At 37.4% G+C, this 18,700-nt stretch overlaps 1 protein-coding gene across 5 annotated transcripts in view; it reads left to right on the top strand.

Annotated features, from left to right (window-relative positions):
• The window catches only part of C6H15orf41 (chromosome 6 C15orf41 homolog), a 232,561-nt gene that overhangs the window by 153,751 nt on the left and 60,110 nt on the right, over positions 1–18,700 (top strand). Inside the window, exon 11 of one of the 5 annotated variants that reach the window (XM_012507510.2) lies at positions 14,689–14,991. The exons of the other annotated variants lie outside the window; for them this stretch is intronic. Coding sequence (XP_012362964.1) covers positions 14,689–14,833 — 145 coding nt within the window. The 3' untranslated portion in view covers positions 14,834–14,991. Of the gene's footprint in view, positions 1–14,688; positions 14,992–18,700 lie in introns of those variants that run through there. 5 annotated transcript variants of the gene reach the window in all.

Raw genomic sequence — 18,700 nt, 5'->3', positions numbered from 1 at the left:
GACATCCTAACCAACTGCAGTTGATCCTGTTTGTTGCACCTTGATTCCATCAGACTACAAAAAAAAATCACATTTTTTAGATAGTCATTGAAAGTTGAATATGAATTATGGTGAATTCTTAACACCTAGAAATTATTAATTTTCTTAGGAATGACAATGCCATTGTGGCATTATGTATGAAATTCTGTCAAAAAGAAAATGTCCTTTTTTTGAAAAAAAGATACATACAAAAATATGTAAGGGTAGATTTAGTTGGTGTCTGAGATTTCCTCTAAATATTTCAATAAAATAAATATATAACTTGATAGGGAAAGAAAGATTTAAAGAGGGATATAGGATCTGGAAGATGGATATCTGAGGTGAGGGATCTCTCTGCTTTGTATACATTGAAATTGTTTGCAAAAAATAAAAAAAGTCAGGGGAATTATCTAAAAGTACCATTTTAAATATAAAATTATAACATCCTATATTTTCTAGTATTTTCTTATCACCAGTGTAAGTTTTTAAGTCATAAGATATAACCTAAACTTTTTTTAATCTCCAGAGTTTATTCAAAAAATCATCTAATTGGCCACTACCAAATCCATTTACAATATTTTAACCCAGTAGCAACCCAGTATTTTTTAAATAAAGAAAATGGGTAAGAAATTCTGAACATTTATTCAAAATATGACAGAAACTTATTAGCATAGTTCTTTGTGCTCTGAAAAGTGTTTAATTCCTAAATGGTAGCACAAATCATTTTTTTGTTTAAAATGATTGTTGATGTATAATTTCAGCCTTATGTTTCTGGCAAATGAATTAGAGAGTTTATAAATCTTATATTTTAAGCTTTGTTTTTTATCACTGTTTACAAAAGCATTTTCTTGAGTTACAGATATAATTTCCCAACTTAAGGAATATTAAACTAAATGTATTTCTAGATGCATCTTTGTTCAGACATTTTATATACATACATACATTTAAATTAAAATCTTGATTTTTTTGTATGATTTTAAAAACCTGCATTTACTTGGCACTTTAAGCACATATGCAGTATTTTCATCTTTAAGCAACAACAAGAAAACCTGAAAATCTGAGACTCTCAGAATATACATTGATTTGGAGAAAATGTGTTCTTAATATGAATTTGTCATTTACTCAACTTATATTAAAGGTTAGTTAGCCAAATGTATTGTATTTTTTTTTCCTTTTTGTGAGTCATATACATACATTAAGACAATACAAGAAGAACCATTTCAGCTTAACCTTCCAGAGATTAATCATTTTGTTTGAAGGAGTTTTGTTGTTATTTTTTAAATCTGTGATTAGAAAAATTCATATCATATGTGTTTATATAATCATAGGCATCAAAATTGTCTCAATCTATGAATCTTAGCAGTTTGCTCTTGTAACAACTATGAGGAAATGTATTAGAATGCCTTAATTATAGAGCAAGAAAAAGAGAAGATACAGTCTTTTCGCATATGATCTTTCAATTGTTCAGCAAAGGATAAAGAAGGCATTCAAGCGTGGTTTCAAAAACTGTCAGCAATAAGAAAATGCAAGGTACTTTGTAGGGCCTTAAAGACCTTTCTGGAAAATAGATTTAATTAAAAAGTAAAATAGACTTTTCAAAGAAATCTTAAAAATGTTATAAAACTTCATAGTGTTAATATATTAATAGGGGTATTGTCTTCTTATCCTAGATGAGAAAAAGTCATCCATGAAGCTATTATATGTGATTCATACAACAGTGGAGCTTATAAATATTTTTCTTTAGGTTTGATTTAAGAGTGAGAATTATAATGCATTGAAGTATATAACAGTGTTAAAAGGCCTACTCTTTTTGATTCACAGATGGTGATTCAATCTCACCTGTAAAGTAGGAACATCTATAGTAGTCTTCCCCCTCCTAAAAGGAGTCCTTTTACCCAAATTAAAGTTTAAAATGATCAGAAATATCAGTGCGTGTGCTGTTTGTTTTAATTAACACGTTCATGTACACTTTGTTCATCCTTAGAACAATACTAATACTCTGTAGTCAGGTATAAGAATTCCAGAGGCACTTTATTCCTCCCCTAGTTACTTTAACTTTTATGAATTTTTTTTTTAAAAAAAAAGCTCATTTATTTTCTACCGAGTTCAGTCCTAAAGCTTAATTAACAGTATATCTCCAAGCTGAATTACAGCAGAGAAGGTTAACCTGACTCTGTGTTAAGTAGCTGTTTATAAATAACCCAAATTTGTTCTTCTAGAGCTTCAGAGCTGACATCGTCACCTCAGCCTGCCTAGCCTGTCTCAGGGTTTGGAGAGCCAGTCTGCTCTCATCCAGGCATACACACATCAGTAGTTACCGGCTATTTCCAGACACCAAATATATTCATGTTTAAATTGTCTTTGTTTTAGGACACTTCATTCAAAAACAAATCAATCTCAGAAGGTTGTGTTTTTAAGTAATTACTCTTTCATTGAGAAACTGTTTCTGGGCCAGTGTTGCTATTTTTCCAATGGGTCAATGATCAGTGTATTCACTGTTCAATGTAAATAAATAAATAAAGATTAATTTGGCAGTGTACTTAAAGGCCTTATTAAAATCTCCAGTGTCTAGACTTCCATTTAAAATGACACTGGTGAACAATAGATACATAGTACAGGGACTTGTTTCCAGTTTAGCTCACACAGGGATGTAGCCACTAAAAATGTCTGCTCTATATTTCCATTAACTTGAGTTTCTCAGTTTAAATTATTATTCTGCAAAAGATACTGCAAACTACTTTGTTCCTAAATAGTCATTCAGTAGATTGAATAATACCTGAGGATTTGTTGCATTTTGACTGTAGGAAAAATAATGCCTCTGTGTGATAATGAGTATATGATTTGCATGTGTGTTGTATAATTTACAATATACATATGCATTCATCATGTTATTCTTTCAATATGATGAATTATGTCAGTTTATTGCATATGTCTGCATGTACCTCATCTCTTAATTAAAGCATTAATCACTAAAATTACCAGAGATACATAGTTTTAGTGTACTTGTAAAATTTAATGTTGATCTTTGCACAGTAATACACATATTATTTCTAATTGGTAGACTATACTAAGACATTTTAAGTAAGGATTTCCGTATTATCATTCTATCATATCAGTTATTTTAAATATGCTTATCTTAATATATACTTACACTTTTTAACCATTTTAAATCATTTTTATTTGAGATTAATTTCCTAAATCACTAAAATTACCAAAGACATACATATGTGCATATATATGCATATTATGTGATCAACTTTAAAATTTAAAAACTATATATAGTCTTATTGTACTTTTAAAATTTAAAGTTGGTCTTTGCATATTCAAACACATTATTTCTAATTGGTAGACTGTAAGACAAGTGAAAACTCTATATTATGCTTCTATCATATCAAATTTATATATGTGATCGTAATATATACTTGCCACACACTTTAATAATTGTGTTGTTTAATAATTTTTTTCCACTTGGGATTAATTATATTTGAGTCTAATTTCCCAGCACTTAATATTAATTCATTTGCAAGTAGTAAACATTTGCTAATCATGCAGTTCAATCCTTTAAAAGTCCACAGCTACAGAACAGAATTAAAAATTGTGATGCTTAGAGGAAACTATTTGGGAAAAATGTTAACATCTGGTCATAGGATTTAGTTGCTAGGAGTTTGGTGTTAAGGAGGAGGCACATGTAGCATCCTCTCCCTTGGTTCATTTAACTTTTCTAAGAAAACAATTTTATTCAGTTACTCCTAAACAGTTTCTATAAGTGTCCCCATTATCTACCTTCTTAGCCCAAGACCTTGCTCCAAGGCTTCTCTGAGAAGGTAGAGAACTCCCACATATAACTTCTTTAAACCACCCCCATTTCTCTCTCTGTTTTTGCTTATTCTCTCCACTTGTCTCAAATGAAGGTGGCTTCTTATTACACTTCTTCCTTTCCTCAGTTTTCCCTTTTCCCTAGAATTGCATGGTTTGCCCTGTGCTTTGAAAATCTCCCTTGATTTACACCCTACAGCTGCTGACTTACTCCCCTCTTCCCATTGTTGTCCAGTATCTTGATATTCTTTCATGCTGGTGGCCTCTACTCCCCAACCCACTTAATGGAAGAACTTGACATTCTCCCATGTTTGTTTCAAAGCCACATAGGCATGTGTCTACAAGATGCTGCTTTGATAATGAGTTGGTTATACTCCTGCATCCTGCTCAATTGCATAAACATTCTCTAATTCCTAATGGAAAGACTGAAGAACCTTAAGCCTACTCACTTGGACCTGCTGTTGATGAGTGCCTGGGATGCTGAGTTATTTCAGGGCTCTCTGCTGTTAATGTTCTAGCAGTATTACCCATCCAGATCTCTTTAAAATCTTGGTAAATAATGGCTGTCCATTGCCTGCAGAGGAAAGTCAGGCCTCTTGTCTTGAAATACATTTAAGGTCTTTCACAGTCTGACCTCCTCCTTTCCAGCCATATCCCAAGATGTTACTCCATACACTTCCCTACTTCTAGCCAAACAAATATGCCTCACACCCTTTTTAATCATTTAAAAATGCTTCACACTGGCTGGGCAGAGTGACTCATGTCTGTAATCCCAGCACTTTGGGAGGCCGAGGCGATCGGATCACCTGTGGTCAGAAGTTCAAGACCAGCCTGGCCAACATGGTGAAACCCCATCTCTACTAAAAATACAAAAATTAGCCAGGCGTGGTGGCACATGCCTGTAATCCCAGCTACTTGGGAGGCTGAGGCAGAAGAATTGCTTGAACCCAGGAGGCAGAGGTTGCAGTGAGCTGAGATTGCACCACTGCACTCCAGCCTAGGCAACAGAGTGAGACCCGGTCTCAAAAAAAAAAAAAAAAAAAAAAAATGCTTCACACTGCCCTTTTGCATGCCTTTGCCTTTGCTCCTGCAGCTTCCAATGCCTGGATCGTTCCTATTTTTGCCTTTTATATCTGACCTCCCCTTCTGCTAAATTATTCAAATAAAGTGATTCATCTAGAATCTAGACTATAGCTAACAAATATTGCATTTGAGGCTAAAGTTATGTTAGGAGCATTTGGAAAATATTAAGTAATCTGCATGTTGCCAGATGCACCACCATAATGTGAAATGATAAAAGAACTAGACCAGGAGGTTTCATTTGTGTGTGCCATTGCTGTGACAGGGACTACATGGAGTACTACCTCAAGAATTATGAGGCTTTTGTGGACGGCTGACTTCTGCTAGCTCTCTTTTCTCTGTCTCTCATATCCTGTCTTACTAGTAGTCTGGATCAATTAGTTACTATCCAGCTAGTTACTATCCAGTTAATGACTCTTCATCCTTATTAGACAGTTATGGGATCAGATCACTCTACCTGTTGGGCAACCTTCGGCTGCTGTTGGGCAACCTTCGGCTGCTTATGAGTCAGAGGACAATCACTTAATCATTTGGTTGTATCCCAAGAATGTAAAGTAATTTAACCCAAATAAGAATGCTCATATACCGGGAAATGCCTGGAGCTGCTTTTTGTTTAGAAAAAACATCGGGGTGTGGGAGTTACACAGGGTGTCCTAGATTGTCACATAAACTCATACTTATTAATAAAGATAATATTGTTCAAGACTATGTTTATGACCAAAATCACCAGGTCAGAACTCACCTTTACTTGACCTGTCCACAACATTTGACAAAGCTTACTGATGACTCCTTGAAACTTGACTTGGTTTATAGAGTACCACACCTTTTGGTTTTCTCCCAATCTTAGTAGCCATTCCTTCTCAATCTGCATTCACTCTTCCTTCCCTTCTAACTGTTCTCTTTATGTTGGAGTGTCCTAGAGCTCAACATTTCATCGTCTTCTCTATTTTTTTTGCTTGGTGATTTCATCTGCTTTTGTACCATCTGCATGCTAATACTTCCCAAAGCTATGGGTCTATACTGAACCTCTCCCTGAACTTCAGGACCCATATATCCAGCTGCCCATTCAACACCTCTGCTTGAATATATGGCAGATATCTCAAATTCAGCATAGCCGTATCTGAATTCCAGATGTCCTTAAATGTTTTTCCCATCTCAGTTTTGACAATTCCATCTTTCCATTTGCTTAGATGAACTACCTTGGAATCATTCTTGTTGCTCTGCCTCATATGCCGCTTCTTGCAGTGGTTCCCTATGACCCAGAGTAAGAGCCAAAATCAGCCTTCGTGGCCCTAGATCGTTCTGCCCCAGTTATTGTTCTGGCCTCATCTTCTACCACACACTCCCCACTTACCCGCTCTGCAACAGCCATTCTGGCCTCTTTGCTCTTCCTCAAACTTGTCAAGTACGTTGTTGCCCCAGGCCTTTTGTGCTGACTCCGTTACGTGAAGCACTGTCCTCAGGTACATACGTAGCTCACTATCCAAAGTCAGACACGTCACCACCTTCTCAGACCTAATCTGACCCTCCCTAACAGCCTACAGCTTTCTTTTTTATGTTTCTCCATAATCCTTACCTTCTAACATGATTTGTAATATCCCTCCATTTTGTTTGCCCCACTAGAATAAAAGTTTCACAAGGACAGGGATTTTTGTCTCTTTTGTTTACCCCTGTATCATTAGGATTAAAATAATAAGAGCCTATTATCTGCCAGGCACTGAATGGCTTATTTTGAATAGGCACAATGTATTTTTAAAATGTAAATATCATGTACCAATGTTAATAGCACAAACGGCTAATGTTACAACATTTAATGTTCCCAAAGTTTCTGAGACTTGGAAGGAATGTTACAAATCTAATATATATGCCATGGAAAATAAACAATCATCAGTCTTTGAGTTTTGCAGTTTGAAGAAAACAAGGCTGGGTGCAATGGCTTATGCCTATAATCCCAACACTTTGGGAGGCCAAGGTGGGAAGTTGAATTGCGGCCAGGAGTTTGAGACCAGCTGGGCAACATACCAAGATCCTGCTTCAACAACAAAAAAACAAGAACAAATTTAAAAAGCCAGACATAGTAGCGTGTACCTGTAGTTCCAGCTACTTGGGAGGCTGAGGTGGAAAAATCCCTTAAGCCCAGGTGTTTGAGCATACAGTGAACGGTGATGGTAACCCTGTACTGAAGCCTAGGCAATAGACTGAAACCCTGTTTCTAAGTGCAAAACAAAACAAACCAAACAAACAAAAGACAGGCTGTCCCCTCTCTCCCTTGCTTTGGTTTTACTGGGAAGCCCACTGCAATTTCTGAGAGAAATAATATCAACTTAAAGAAAAATTACTGGTATTGTTTTATATGTTATCAGTATGTTTGGAGATGGTGTTACAATATACTTATAAAGCCATTTATAGGAAATGCACACTGTGACATGTATTTTAACCATTACTGGCAAGTATCAAACTTCAAAATTAATTATGCAAATATTCCAAATGTTAGCAAGTTTAAAGTAAAGCATGAGATGATGTCTTGGATCCAACTGAAAATAAGTATGTATTCTCCTATTATTACCATTTTGATTACTGAAAATTATACTAAAATCATGTTATTGAATTTAGAAGATCCATAATGTTGGCCATCTCTGCACATATCACATCCAAAAAAATTGAAAAATTAGTATTCTGAATGAAATATACAAAGTTTTCTTTTTTTAAACTCTGATCGAATATGTATCTAGAATGTCATATTTACTACAGGAATCCACATTACTTAGCAAAAACAACAAATTTATTTTGTACTGGGAAAGGGCTTGCCCGAAAGTTTCACTGAATATGGTTTGTTGAAAATGCTCTCCAAACAAAAGTTGGGTGGTCGAATAATTTTGGAAAATGTTGCCTGCTACATTAGAATATTAAAGGCTCTGAGAAATTCTGTGTCAAGGAAACATGTTTATCATTGTTTAACCCTACATTTCTTAAACTTATTTGATGAAGGACCTCTTTTTTGCATCTAATACCTGTGTCCCCTTTGGAATGCCCTCTTGGAATCTCTTGTGTGGATGATAATCAAATCTCTGGTGGGATATGAGTGAGGTAGATGTGGGGCATGGGGAGTACCACTTTTAAGCTACGTAAGAGGAGATAGTAAATATACTTGGGCATCCTAACTAACCGTACCTGTCATAACTGAAAAGCCCAAATGACAATCACCTTAGATCCGAGATTATGCAGGGACCAGACAGACAACAGAAAGGACTGGAAACTGTGGTAATACTGAGAGATGGTAGTACTTCTACGTGAAACAGCCCTACTCAGCTCAGCTCATGTGGCTATGGAGATATAATGGGCCCACTATGGCCAAATCTTCTAATTCTTCAAGTCATGCTGAATATCAAAATTTTTATGGGCCAGGTGCGGTGGCTCAGGCCTGTAATCCCAGCACTTTGGGAGGCTGAGGTGGGCAGATCACCTGAGGTCAGGAGTTCGAGACCAGCCTGACCAACACGGAGAAACCCCATCTCCCGTAAAAATACAAAAATCAGCCAGGCGTGGTGGTGCATGCCTGTAATCCTGGTTACTCTGGAGGCTGAGGCAGGAGAATCGCTTGAACCCAGGAGGCGGAGGTTGCGGTGAGCTGAGATCGCACCATTGCTCTCCAGCCTGGGCAACAAGAGCGAGACTCCATCTCAAAAAAAAAAAAAAAAAAAAATTATGTTTGCTCTCCTGAATTTCAAATTTTTTTTTATTTTTTATTTTTTTTATTTTGAGACAAGGTCTCACTCTCTCGCCCAGGCTAAAGTGCAGTGGCACGATCATGGCTCACTGCAGCCTCTAGCTCCTGGGCTCAAGCAATTTTCCTACCTCAACATCCCAACTAGCTAAGAATATAGGTGTGAACCACCACGCCCAGCTTTTTTAAAGAATTTACTGTGATGGCCTGGGCTATCTCCTACACTTTAAATAGTGACAATTAATTCTGTAGTTTCAGGGCACTGAAACAAAATATATCCCAGAAGTACCCTGACGCATGACCTCTGCTTTATGAGGAATTGGTACAGCAGCATAAAAAAGAGAGGCATATGGGGTAACCAGTGCACTCCTGCCAAATAATCAAACCCTGGTAGAAACAACACAACTTTACTTTCCATATTTTCTAGACTGGAGTATTTCCAACTAGTTGTAAGTGTTTAAGTCTGAAAAACTTCAAAGACCAGTTGACATCATTGTCTTCATCAAATAATTATAATGACAATTTAATATTTGAAAAGCTTTTTTTTTTTTTTTAAATTTACAAAGTACTAGCATTGAAAAATAAAATGATGCTCTAGGGGTCCTAGTTTCCTAGGGCTGTCATAACAGAATACCACACAGACTGGGTGGCTTACAGGATGGAAATTTATTTTCTCACAGTTCTGGAGGCTGGAAGGCTGACATCAAAGTGTCGGCAGGGCTGGTTCTTTCTGAGTGTCATGAGGAGAGGATTTGTCCTCAGCTTGTAGAAGGGCTTCTTCTTCCTGTGTCTTCACATCATCTTTCCGCTGTAATATCTGTGTCCAAGTTTCCTCTTCTTGTAAGGACATCAGTCGTTCAATTAGGGACACCCTAATGACCTCACTGTAACTTAATTTCCTCTCTAAAGACCCTGTCCCCAAATACAGTCACATTTTGAAGTGCTGGAATTTAGGGCTTCAACATACAAAGTTTTTGGGAGGTACATAACACTAGGAAAGAACTTTGTGGAGTAAAATGAGGGCTGTCTCTGTGGTTTGGGTTTTGGTTTTTTGGTTTATTTAAATACTTAAAAATTAGATTCAAAACCTTAACCATAATATTTTATCCATAAGCCAGGAAAAGTTCCTTTGTGAACTGAAAATAAAAGAGTAGATGAAACCAATTATCCAAATAAAAGAGTAGATGGAACCAAATGTCCAAGTGTCCAGGGACCTACAATAACTAGTGTGCATGTGTGAGATACTAGGAAAGGAAGGATTGAAATTACAGGTCATTCATTTGGACCACCTTCAAAGACCCAACTAGACAAGAGCAGCTGGAAGCCAATTTATATCTATAATTACATAAAATAGAGTATAAATGGAATAATATGCAAAATGAGATATGAACCCTTACTGTTAACATTGACATGTTCTAATGCATAAAAGTTCTTAGTAGTCTAAGCCTATGCAAAACAATTTTTTTGTTTTGCTTTTGTTTTCTCTTTAGTGTTTGTTCGTTAATACACAGGAAAACAACAAATCAGTACGTTAAGTTTTGATGGCCAACAAAGAAGGCAAAAATCAAACAGAATCTCAAATTCAACATTGATTATGTAAAATAAGCTTTTTCAGGTCACCTTTATTTTGTGAACTGCTTTCTCACAATTTTCTTTATACCATCATACATTTCTGAGACCCCAGTGTGCTTGAGTTGAGACCTCCTTCTGAAGTCTTCCTGTTGTTGGTTTGCCTGTGTAGAATAAGTATTTCCAAATGCAGGCCAGTTTTCTTTCAAAACTGCAGCAGATTGCTGAAGTTCACTCATTCACACATTCATTCATTTATTCATTAAACTAGTACCTTGTGCTGGGTACAGGCGTAGGCAATAAAGATAAAAGATAAGCATGGCCTCAAGCCTCAGTAAGCTCATGGTCTTGTAAAATAAACAAAAATGTAAACAAGGAATTTTAGGATGTTAAGTCAGTAGCGACTATCTTGGGTCCTCAGAATGGAAATAGTCATTCAAGCCAGAGGGAATGGGAAGACCCATGAGTTGAGTCATAAGATAAAGCACAAAGGTTTTCTAGGTAACCTGTTAAAAGGCAGACCAAATTACCTGGCATGAAAGTGGAGAAGTTTGAAAATAGATACTATATTAAAGAAATGGTAAGTACTTTGGTATTTCTGAAGTATCAGCTGTGTGTCAGGATAGAGAAGATGATATTGGGGAAGTAAGATGAGCCAGGTCATTTGGGGGAAAAATCACTTCGGCAGTGGGGAGCCTTTGAAATATTTTAACTAGGGAAGTAGCATGATCATATTTTTATTTAGAAAGACTGTATGAGCAGCAATATGGGGAATAGATTGGAAAGGGAAGTCACTGAGAGTCAAATTTATTTAAGAAATAAGCAGTAGATAATCTTAGCAAAGTCATAGAGCACGGTGCTTAGCCTAAACATAACCTGCTACCTGTACTAAAACACACAAAGATATTCCGTGTTCTGCAACATCTCTTTTCAGTATCAAGTCCCAAAAGTGCCGTGTCCTCTTTTAATCTAATCAAATGCAACAACCAGAACTAATCCTAGCATCAGTGGATGCTGCAGTCAGGGTCCCTGCAACTTCTGATGCCTGAAACCCAGGTATGGAGTGAGTATTATGTATACCCTCAGTGTTCCAAGGTGTAAAGAGAAACCATGAGGCAGGCCAGGTGCAGTGGCTCACACCTGTAATTCCAGCACTTTGGGAGGCTGAGGCAGGAGGGATGCTTGAGCCCAGGAGTTTGAGACCAGCCTGGGCAACATAGTGAGACCCCATCTCTACAAATTATAATATTAACTGAGCATGGTGATATGCACCTGTGGTCCTGGCTACTTGGGAGGCTGAGGTGGGAGGATTGCATGAGCCCTGGAGGTCGAGCCTGCAGTAAATCATGATCATGCCACCACACTCCAGCCTGGGCAACAGAGAGAGACCCTATCTAAAACAAAATAAAACCAAAAAAACACGAGGCCTTCTATAAACCCATTGACTTAAGCATTTTATTCTTCATTCTAAAGACATTTTTTGTCTTTTTTTTTTTTTTTCATAAAAAGTCTCTGAAAATTTTGGTTTTCTATTTCCCTGAAATTTACTAGACCTTCATGAAATCCATCACCAGATGATGGACTTTGCAAACATTTTTTTCTGTCCTTCCATTTTTGTACAGAGGAATTCTGCAATGAGGGGACATAGCAAAAAAAGGCCCACTTTCCTTGCAGGCTCTTCAGAGCAACATCTGCTTCAGTGGAGACAGCAACAGACTACTGAGTACTTCCCCCAGGCCTCTGGTCCACACACACCCACAGCCCTGTTATTCTGGTTTCTTCACAGGGGAGCAAATGTCAACCAGCCACATTAGCATCTTTTTTATGTTCATTAAGAAGCCAGAGGATTATTGGTTCTGAATATCTCTCTAGCTGCATCCTGGGATCTAGGTCTCCCTCAGGGTGGTCTGATTGCCCTTTCCAGTGTACCAAATTCACATAAACTCCTTGAGAGCAAGGGTAATATCTTCACTCATTAAATTGGTACCTCTTGAGCACCCACTATGTTCACCATTCTGGGAACCAGGAATGCAGAAATGAACAAGACAGATGTGGGCCCTATCCTTAGGGATCTCATACTGTGATGAGCAAGACAGAAAATAAACAAGTAAATGAATGAATACATTTTTTTTCAAATCATGATAACGTGATCAGGTAAGGTTTTTCCAACCACCTGTGATAAAATAAATCTCCATAAATGTTTGAGTTGAATCTCATTTCACCAAATTGAATCGGACCCCCTCTGCACATCAAACTGAGATGGTAACTTTGAAAATGGCCTTCAACTATACTGCTGTTTTGTATACAGCTCTAATTAGCCCATGTGTAATTTGAGACATTGAATGTTTTGGCTATAGGACATCTCTGTGGCATGAAGTTTTTCTGATATATGGCCATTGACCTGAGTACTGCCATGTCTAGCTTTCTACATCCCAGAAGCAGCTGAGTACCTTTAATATCATTATTTGCAATCACTTTTGTATATATCCATAAGCCAGGAAGCAGAAAGGGTGAATAAGTGGTGATGTTCTTTTTGTCTGTATACTTGAGAGTATATGTATGAGCAGATTATGATAAATGCATCTTAATGGAAACCCAGCCAGGGTTATACATACAGTTTAAACATCAGAGGTTTCTGATAGATTATAATAAAACTAAAGGGAAAAAATTGCACTTTTCCAAGCATTTGTAGAGCTGTGATTCATTTTTACCATTAAAATATTTATATTAAGTTAAACACTTCATTTGTTATCAGCCCAGGACCCTATAAAAGATAAGTAAATTTGTCATTATTTTCCATTAAATTTCCACTCTGTGATAAGTACTGAACTTTTAAAGACATGATGCTGGCCAGAATGAACTTATTATATATATTTTTAAATTAACCATTTGTTCAACTTTGGTATATATTACATTCTGAGCAATCTAATTCTGGCCTCATTATTATTTTAAACAACTATTACTTTCCAAAAATATGGATGGTTCACTGTAGAGAGCTCTAAATGACAAGTCTGTTGAACTTTCAAAACAACTGTTAACTAGTTTTCTTCCTCATCTGTAATATTATTCTATTATTGATATTGATTTTATGCATCTATCAATAAATATGAATATATTACTTTTAGATACTCTTAGGGTATAAGCATAGAATTGATTCATATCAGTTAAACTAACTCATTTAAGAATATTACTTATGAGGCCAGGTGCAGTGGCTCACGCCTGTAATCTCAGCACTTTGGGAGGCCGAGACAAGTGAATCACCTGAAGTCAGGAGTTCAAGACCAGCCTGGCCAACATGGTGAAACGCTGTCTCACACTTGATCTTAGCCAAAAGGCCGAGAAGCGATGTGAAACGCTGTCTCTACTAAAAATACAAAAATTAGCCAGGCGTGGGGGTGGATGCCTGTAATCCCAGCTTCTTGGGAGGCTGAGGCAGGAGAATCACTTGAACCCAGGAGGTAGAGGTTACAATGAGCCAAGAACACGCCATTGCACTCCAGCCTGGGCGACAGAGTGAGACTCCATCTCCAAAAAGAAAAGAATACTACTTATGAAAAATTGTTCAAATCATAGGACACAGAAATATATACAAAAAACAGTTTTTAGTACAATTAGAGCAAAAGGAACAGGATCCAGGTAAAGAAAAGCTTTGTGTGACACCACAGACTTCAGTGTCTCTGGGGCACCGCTGATCGTTTTGTTGAGCAAATTGCTAACACAATTCATTTGATATGTGGCAGTATTATTAAGCTACCATATAGAAGACCAATTAGAGGTGTTTGGTTTGTGGGGCTCTTTGTTTTTGGAAGTTTGTTTTGTTTGTCTGTATTGGGGAGTGGAAATAGTAGAGAGACTGGGGAGAGAAGGCCAGGTGGGAAGTTATTGCTGAAATACAAGTGCAAAATAGAAAAGGAACAAAAATAGATACATGGACATGGAGAAAACATATATGGGATATTAAGGACATGTATTGTCCTCTTCTGTTAAATTTAGGTTGGGAAGAAAGGTATTTATGATAGGAGTAGTTACATTCCTTATATTCAGTACCATTTAAATCATTTGCATTGTTTAGTGTCCAACTTATTTGCACCAGGACTTGAACTGAGTGCTTCTGAGTTCTGGTGTGCTATGTTCTTTGTTTTAATGCTTCATCTATTTCAAAAACAAAAACAAAAACAAAACCATTACCTGCATATCATACATGTATATGCATATCATGTATAAATATATGGTTACACACAGACACTGCTACTTTATGAGTAAAAGAAAACAAGGTATCATTAAAAGTTGGAAACATGTCTTTTTTTTTTTTTTTTTTTTTTGTGAGACAGGGTCTCACTCTGTTGCCCAGGACCATGGCTCACTGCAGCATTCTCGTCCCCCTCTTCCAGGCTCAAGTGACCCTCCCACCTCAGTCTCCCAAGTAGCTGGGATTGCAGGTGCATGCCACCATGCCCAGCTAATTGTTCTATTTTTTGTAGAGATGGGATCTCACAATGTTCCTCACGCTGGTGTGGAACTCCTGGGCTCAGAGATTCTTCTGCCTCAGCCTCCCAAACTGCTGGAATGACACTGGTGAGGAAACATTTTCTACCAGGAATCTTTATGAAATGTGTTTGTAAATAACAAAAACATTTTCAAATTGTTGGAAATTTCTTAGCAGTTAGTGCATTAAAAAAAAAAAAAGCTTCAACTAGCATGTGTCTCCTCATTTTAAACAATGAGTAGCAATGTTTGGAAAATGTTTGTTATATTATCTCTCTAAATAAAAGTTGGTAGTTCCCATAACACTTGTAACAAACATTTCTGGGTGACAAAATAATTTGCCTTTCAGGTCATTCCCAAGTACATTTATTTTTAAAGCATTTATGCGCAGTTTCAAGGGCTCCCAAAAAAGAGGCAGCTGTTGCACGGCTTCAGTTGGCCTAGAGTTTTCATTTATTCCATGCTCTTTTTTATAAGTAAACTTTTCTCAAAGTTGTGTTTCTCTTCTTAACTTTCATTCATAAAGGTAAGTGTCTTTATTTCCTTGAAAAGCTTTATAAGCACATTCATTAGAATTAAGCAGAAATTTTCATTAAAATAATCACAGACTTACAGTCTTCTTAGAGCTGGCCAAGATCTCTCTTAGATAAAATCTAATTTCTTGAGTGAAGAAACCGAGGCCCAGGGAGATTTAAGTCACTCAGTGTTGAACACTAATCAGTGGGTTGACTAACATCTTTAAAAACAGAAATGAATTAACATTTATGGTAGGAATTGTTTTAATTTCACAAGTACTTAGTATTATATAACTGCTGTCTACCACTTTGACATAGAGAACTCTTTGAATACCAAAACATTTTTCCTAATAATTAGTGGCAGCCAATAATATTATCAGACCTTGAGCCAACCACATGCTGACCTCATAATACAAGACCTGAGGATTTTTCACACTGAGTCTTGTTCCCTTGCTGCTACATAACACTACACTGTGCGTTAAAATCAGCTAATGAGGATTTTAAAAATTTAACCGTGAAGGGAAATAGTCTAGAAGTTATTTAATCATTAGTTACAACCCAAGAAGCAATACAGCTGAGTAGAAAGGGCACAGGTCTGGGGGAGTGGCAGTGGGAAATAACTTTGGTTCTCATTTGGTCTCATTTGTATGACCTGGGGCAAATCTCTCAGTTTCTCTCTGTTTTTTTACTCATCTGTAAAATGGGCACAATTTGGATTCTTATAAGGATTGAGTGAGCTTAGATATACATAGTGCCTGGCACATAATACACATTTGACAACAGGTAACTAGAAGTACTTGATGGAAAGTATCTGTAAGTAAACCAGTGCGTGCCAAGTTAAGGTAAATAGATACGGGATGAGATGTTTTGCAGTCATTGCTGGGTCTTAGTTTGTGACTTTGTTATAATTCTGTGCTGTGGCACAGATGCCATAGCCAGATATCTCACTTTTCAATGTGACACTGCTAAGAATCCGAACACTTCTGCAGGACAGAAACCAGTGCACTGACGAACTGTCTCCTTGCCCAACAAAGTTTGCCTCCAGCAGATGCCTTTTTATTTTCCTTTTTTTTTTCCTCTCTCACAACAGCTGTTTCCCTGTTTTTGGAATCACATAGTGAATTAAAGTTAGTAATTTCAGTTTCCAAGATCTCAGATACTTGAGAAGTTAGCACATATTTTTTCCATTTTAGATTTAGGTACCAAAAAGTAAAAACAAAACAAACAAACAAAACGTGCAGCCATCAACTGGGGGGTACATTCACCACTTGGGATTATTTCAAAGCAAAAGTACATTTACTAGATCCATGTGACTTCTGATTTGAGGGTCAGTTTTTTAAAAACATCACCAACCACAGACTTGTAAAGTTTGCAGAAACTGCCGACAGACCCAAAATGCTAAAGGTTGTAATCTCTTGAAAGGAGTTGGTGGATTTTCCTGTTGCCCCTCCTATCAACTTTAACCTCCAACCTTCTCCGGCATGTATCACTACAAATAAAACTGCTGAGGTTTGACAAGAGGATATAAAGTCAGTAGGCCATCGCACAGAGATGGCCACGTGATTTTCTTCAACCTGAAATGAATGCTCTTTAAGTCAGGCTTTTCAATAGGAAGTCATAAACACTCACTTGTATTGCTTTAAGTTTTAATAATTACTGTTCCAAAAAACCCCAGAAATATACATATTAAATGATGTTTGACAACTGGAATTTAGTGGTTTTGTTATTGGTTGTCTTAGACCATTAACTTGGATTTCTGTTCTTAATTTTAATGTATACGATTTCAAGCAAGCAGCATATGATACTGATATAAACATGGCATTTGTATACTGCATTATAAATGAATTTTTAGCTTGTGATTAAGACAAACCAGATGACCTAAAGCAAACAATGTGTTTGTATTGCACTGGTGACTTAAAAATAATGCCCTGCCCTGGATTCACCTGCAGTGCCTTTTGTCCTTTAGGGAACTGGAGGCATGTGGCTCATGTGGCATTTAAGTTCACCAAGGTTTCTGAAGTCTCATTATTTATATAGATTTCTCAAATAATTCCACTGTCTGTGGAAATTATTCATCCTACACTAGATAAATGCTGTCTTATGAAGTCTGTGGCACGATTCAGTCTGAACTCAGCTGGCTGGCTGTTGCTAGATCGGATCTGAACATTAGGAATGGGATGCTGTTGCATCAATAATTGAACAGTGGTTCTTCTTTTAAAAAGCAAAAACAAAAAAGTACATCTGTGTTTTTGTCAAGGCCAGCTTATTAGCTCCCAAACAACCATAGAGAGGTGGCCTACCTGTCCAAGTGTTCTTTTTTCACGCTGATTTTCTCCTGTCTATGTTATTTTCACCAGGCCATTGAGTGAAGGGAGGACACAGGTTCTGAAGGAGCAGTGAGTCTGAGAAGTAAAGGGCATTGGTGCTGGAGGTGGGAGACAGGGCACCGACCAGGTCCCCCGACCTTTTGGCCACCTCAGCAGAATCCTGCCTTTTAGCAGAGCCAGGATACCTTCTGCAAATGCACTGTGTTGCCGTAATGAAAATGCCTCTGTTTGAAACTCCAGACCCAGTCACCTGAGCATTTCAGTTCTTCCTGAGCAGGATCCAGAGCCTAGAAAAGATTTATGTGTTGGTTTGCGGTAGTGCTGTGGTGGGGGCACAGGAGAGGGGAAGAAGAGACAAATCCAAACCACAAAACCTATGTGGGTATGACTGTCATCTTAGAATTCTTAGGGAGCTACATTTTTGTATGTTCCTTATGGCAAAAAACTGTTGAGACCATTAGGAACCTCCCTCATTCGTCCCATGAAACAGTGCAATTTTATTCTATAAATCCAAATGCTAATTATTAACAACAGCTGTAGTAACCCATTGCATTTATTCAGCACCTCCACATTCATTATTTTGTTTGAGCTAACCACTCCTCTAGGAAACTGAAAGCATTTTAATGGATAGGAAAGCAAAGGCTCAGAAAGATAAAGTGACGTGTCCAATATTAATTCATTAGTGTCAGAGCCAGGATTTCAGCATTTACTGTGTACCAGGCATCCAAGGATGGGTTTGATTCCTTCCCTCAAGGTGCTCACAGTCTGTGATGTGTGGGGTTGAGGGTGACGTTGCTGATAGCTCAATACTTAATGTACAGCAGGAGGGAGCACTGAGGCAGTGGCTTGAGCTCAGTCTGTGGGAGGAGACCTGTTTTGATCCAGCTGCCCTCATTCCAAGTAAGGGCAGTTTTAAGAATTAGCTGTTTGGCCAATTGAAAAATATCTTCCCATTTTAACTCACTGAATTGCCAGTTCCAAAACTTTTTAAGATACAGCTATACTATAATTATAAAAGAGGCCAACCTTATAACTCAACTGCTGAAAAGGGAGACAAAGACCTACAAAACTTATTAGGAAAAGCCATGGAGATCAGCAGGTGGAGGTGTGGGGCTAGTTGGGTGGACAGCTCAGAGGTAAAAAAGCAAACAAACAAAATCATAGGT

The sequence above is a fragment of the Nomascus leucogenys genome, chromosome 6 (genome assembly GCF_006542625.1).
Source record: "Nomascus leucogenys isolate Asia chromosome 6, Asia_NLE_v1, whole genome shotgun sequence".
Taxonomy (NCBI): Eukaryota; Metazoa; Chordata; class Mammalia; order Primates; family Hylobatidae; genus Nomascus; species Nomascus leucogenys.
This window is presented reverse-complemented; position numbering and strand designations above follow the sequence as displayed.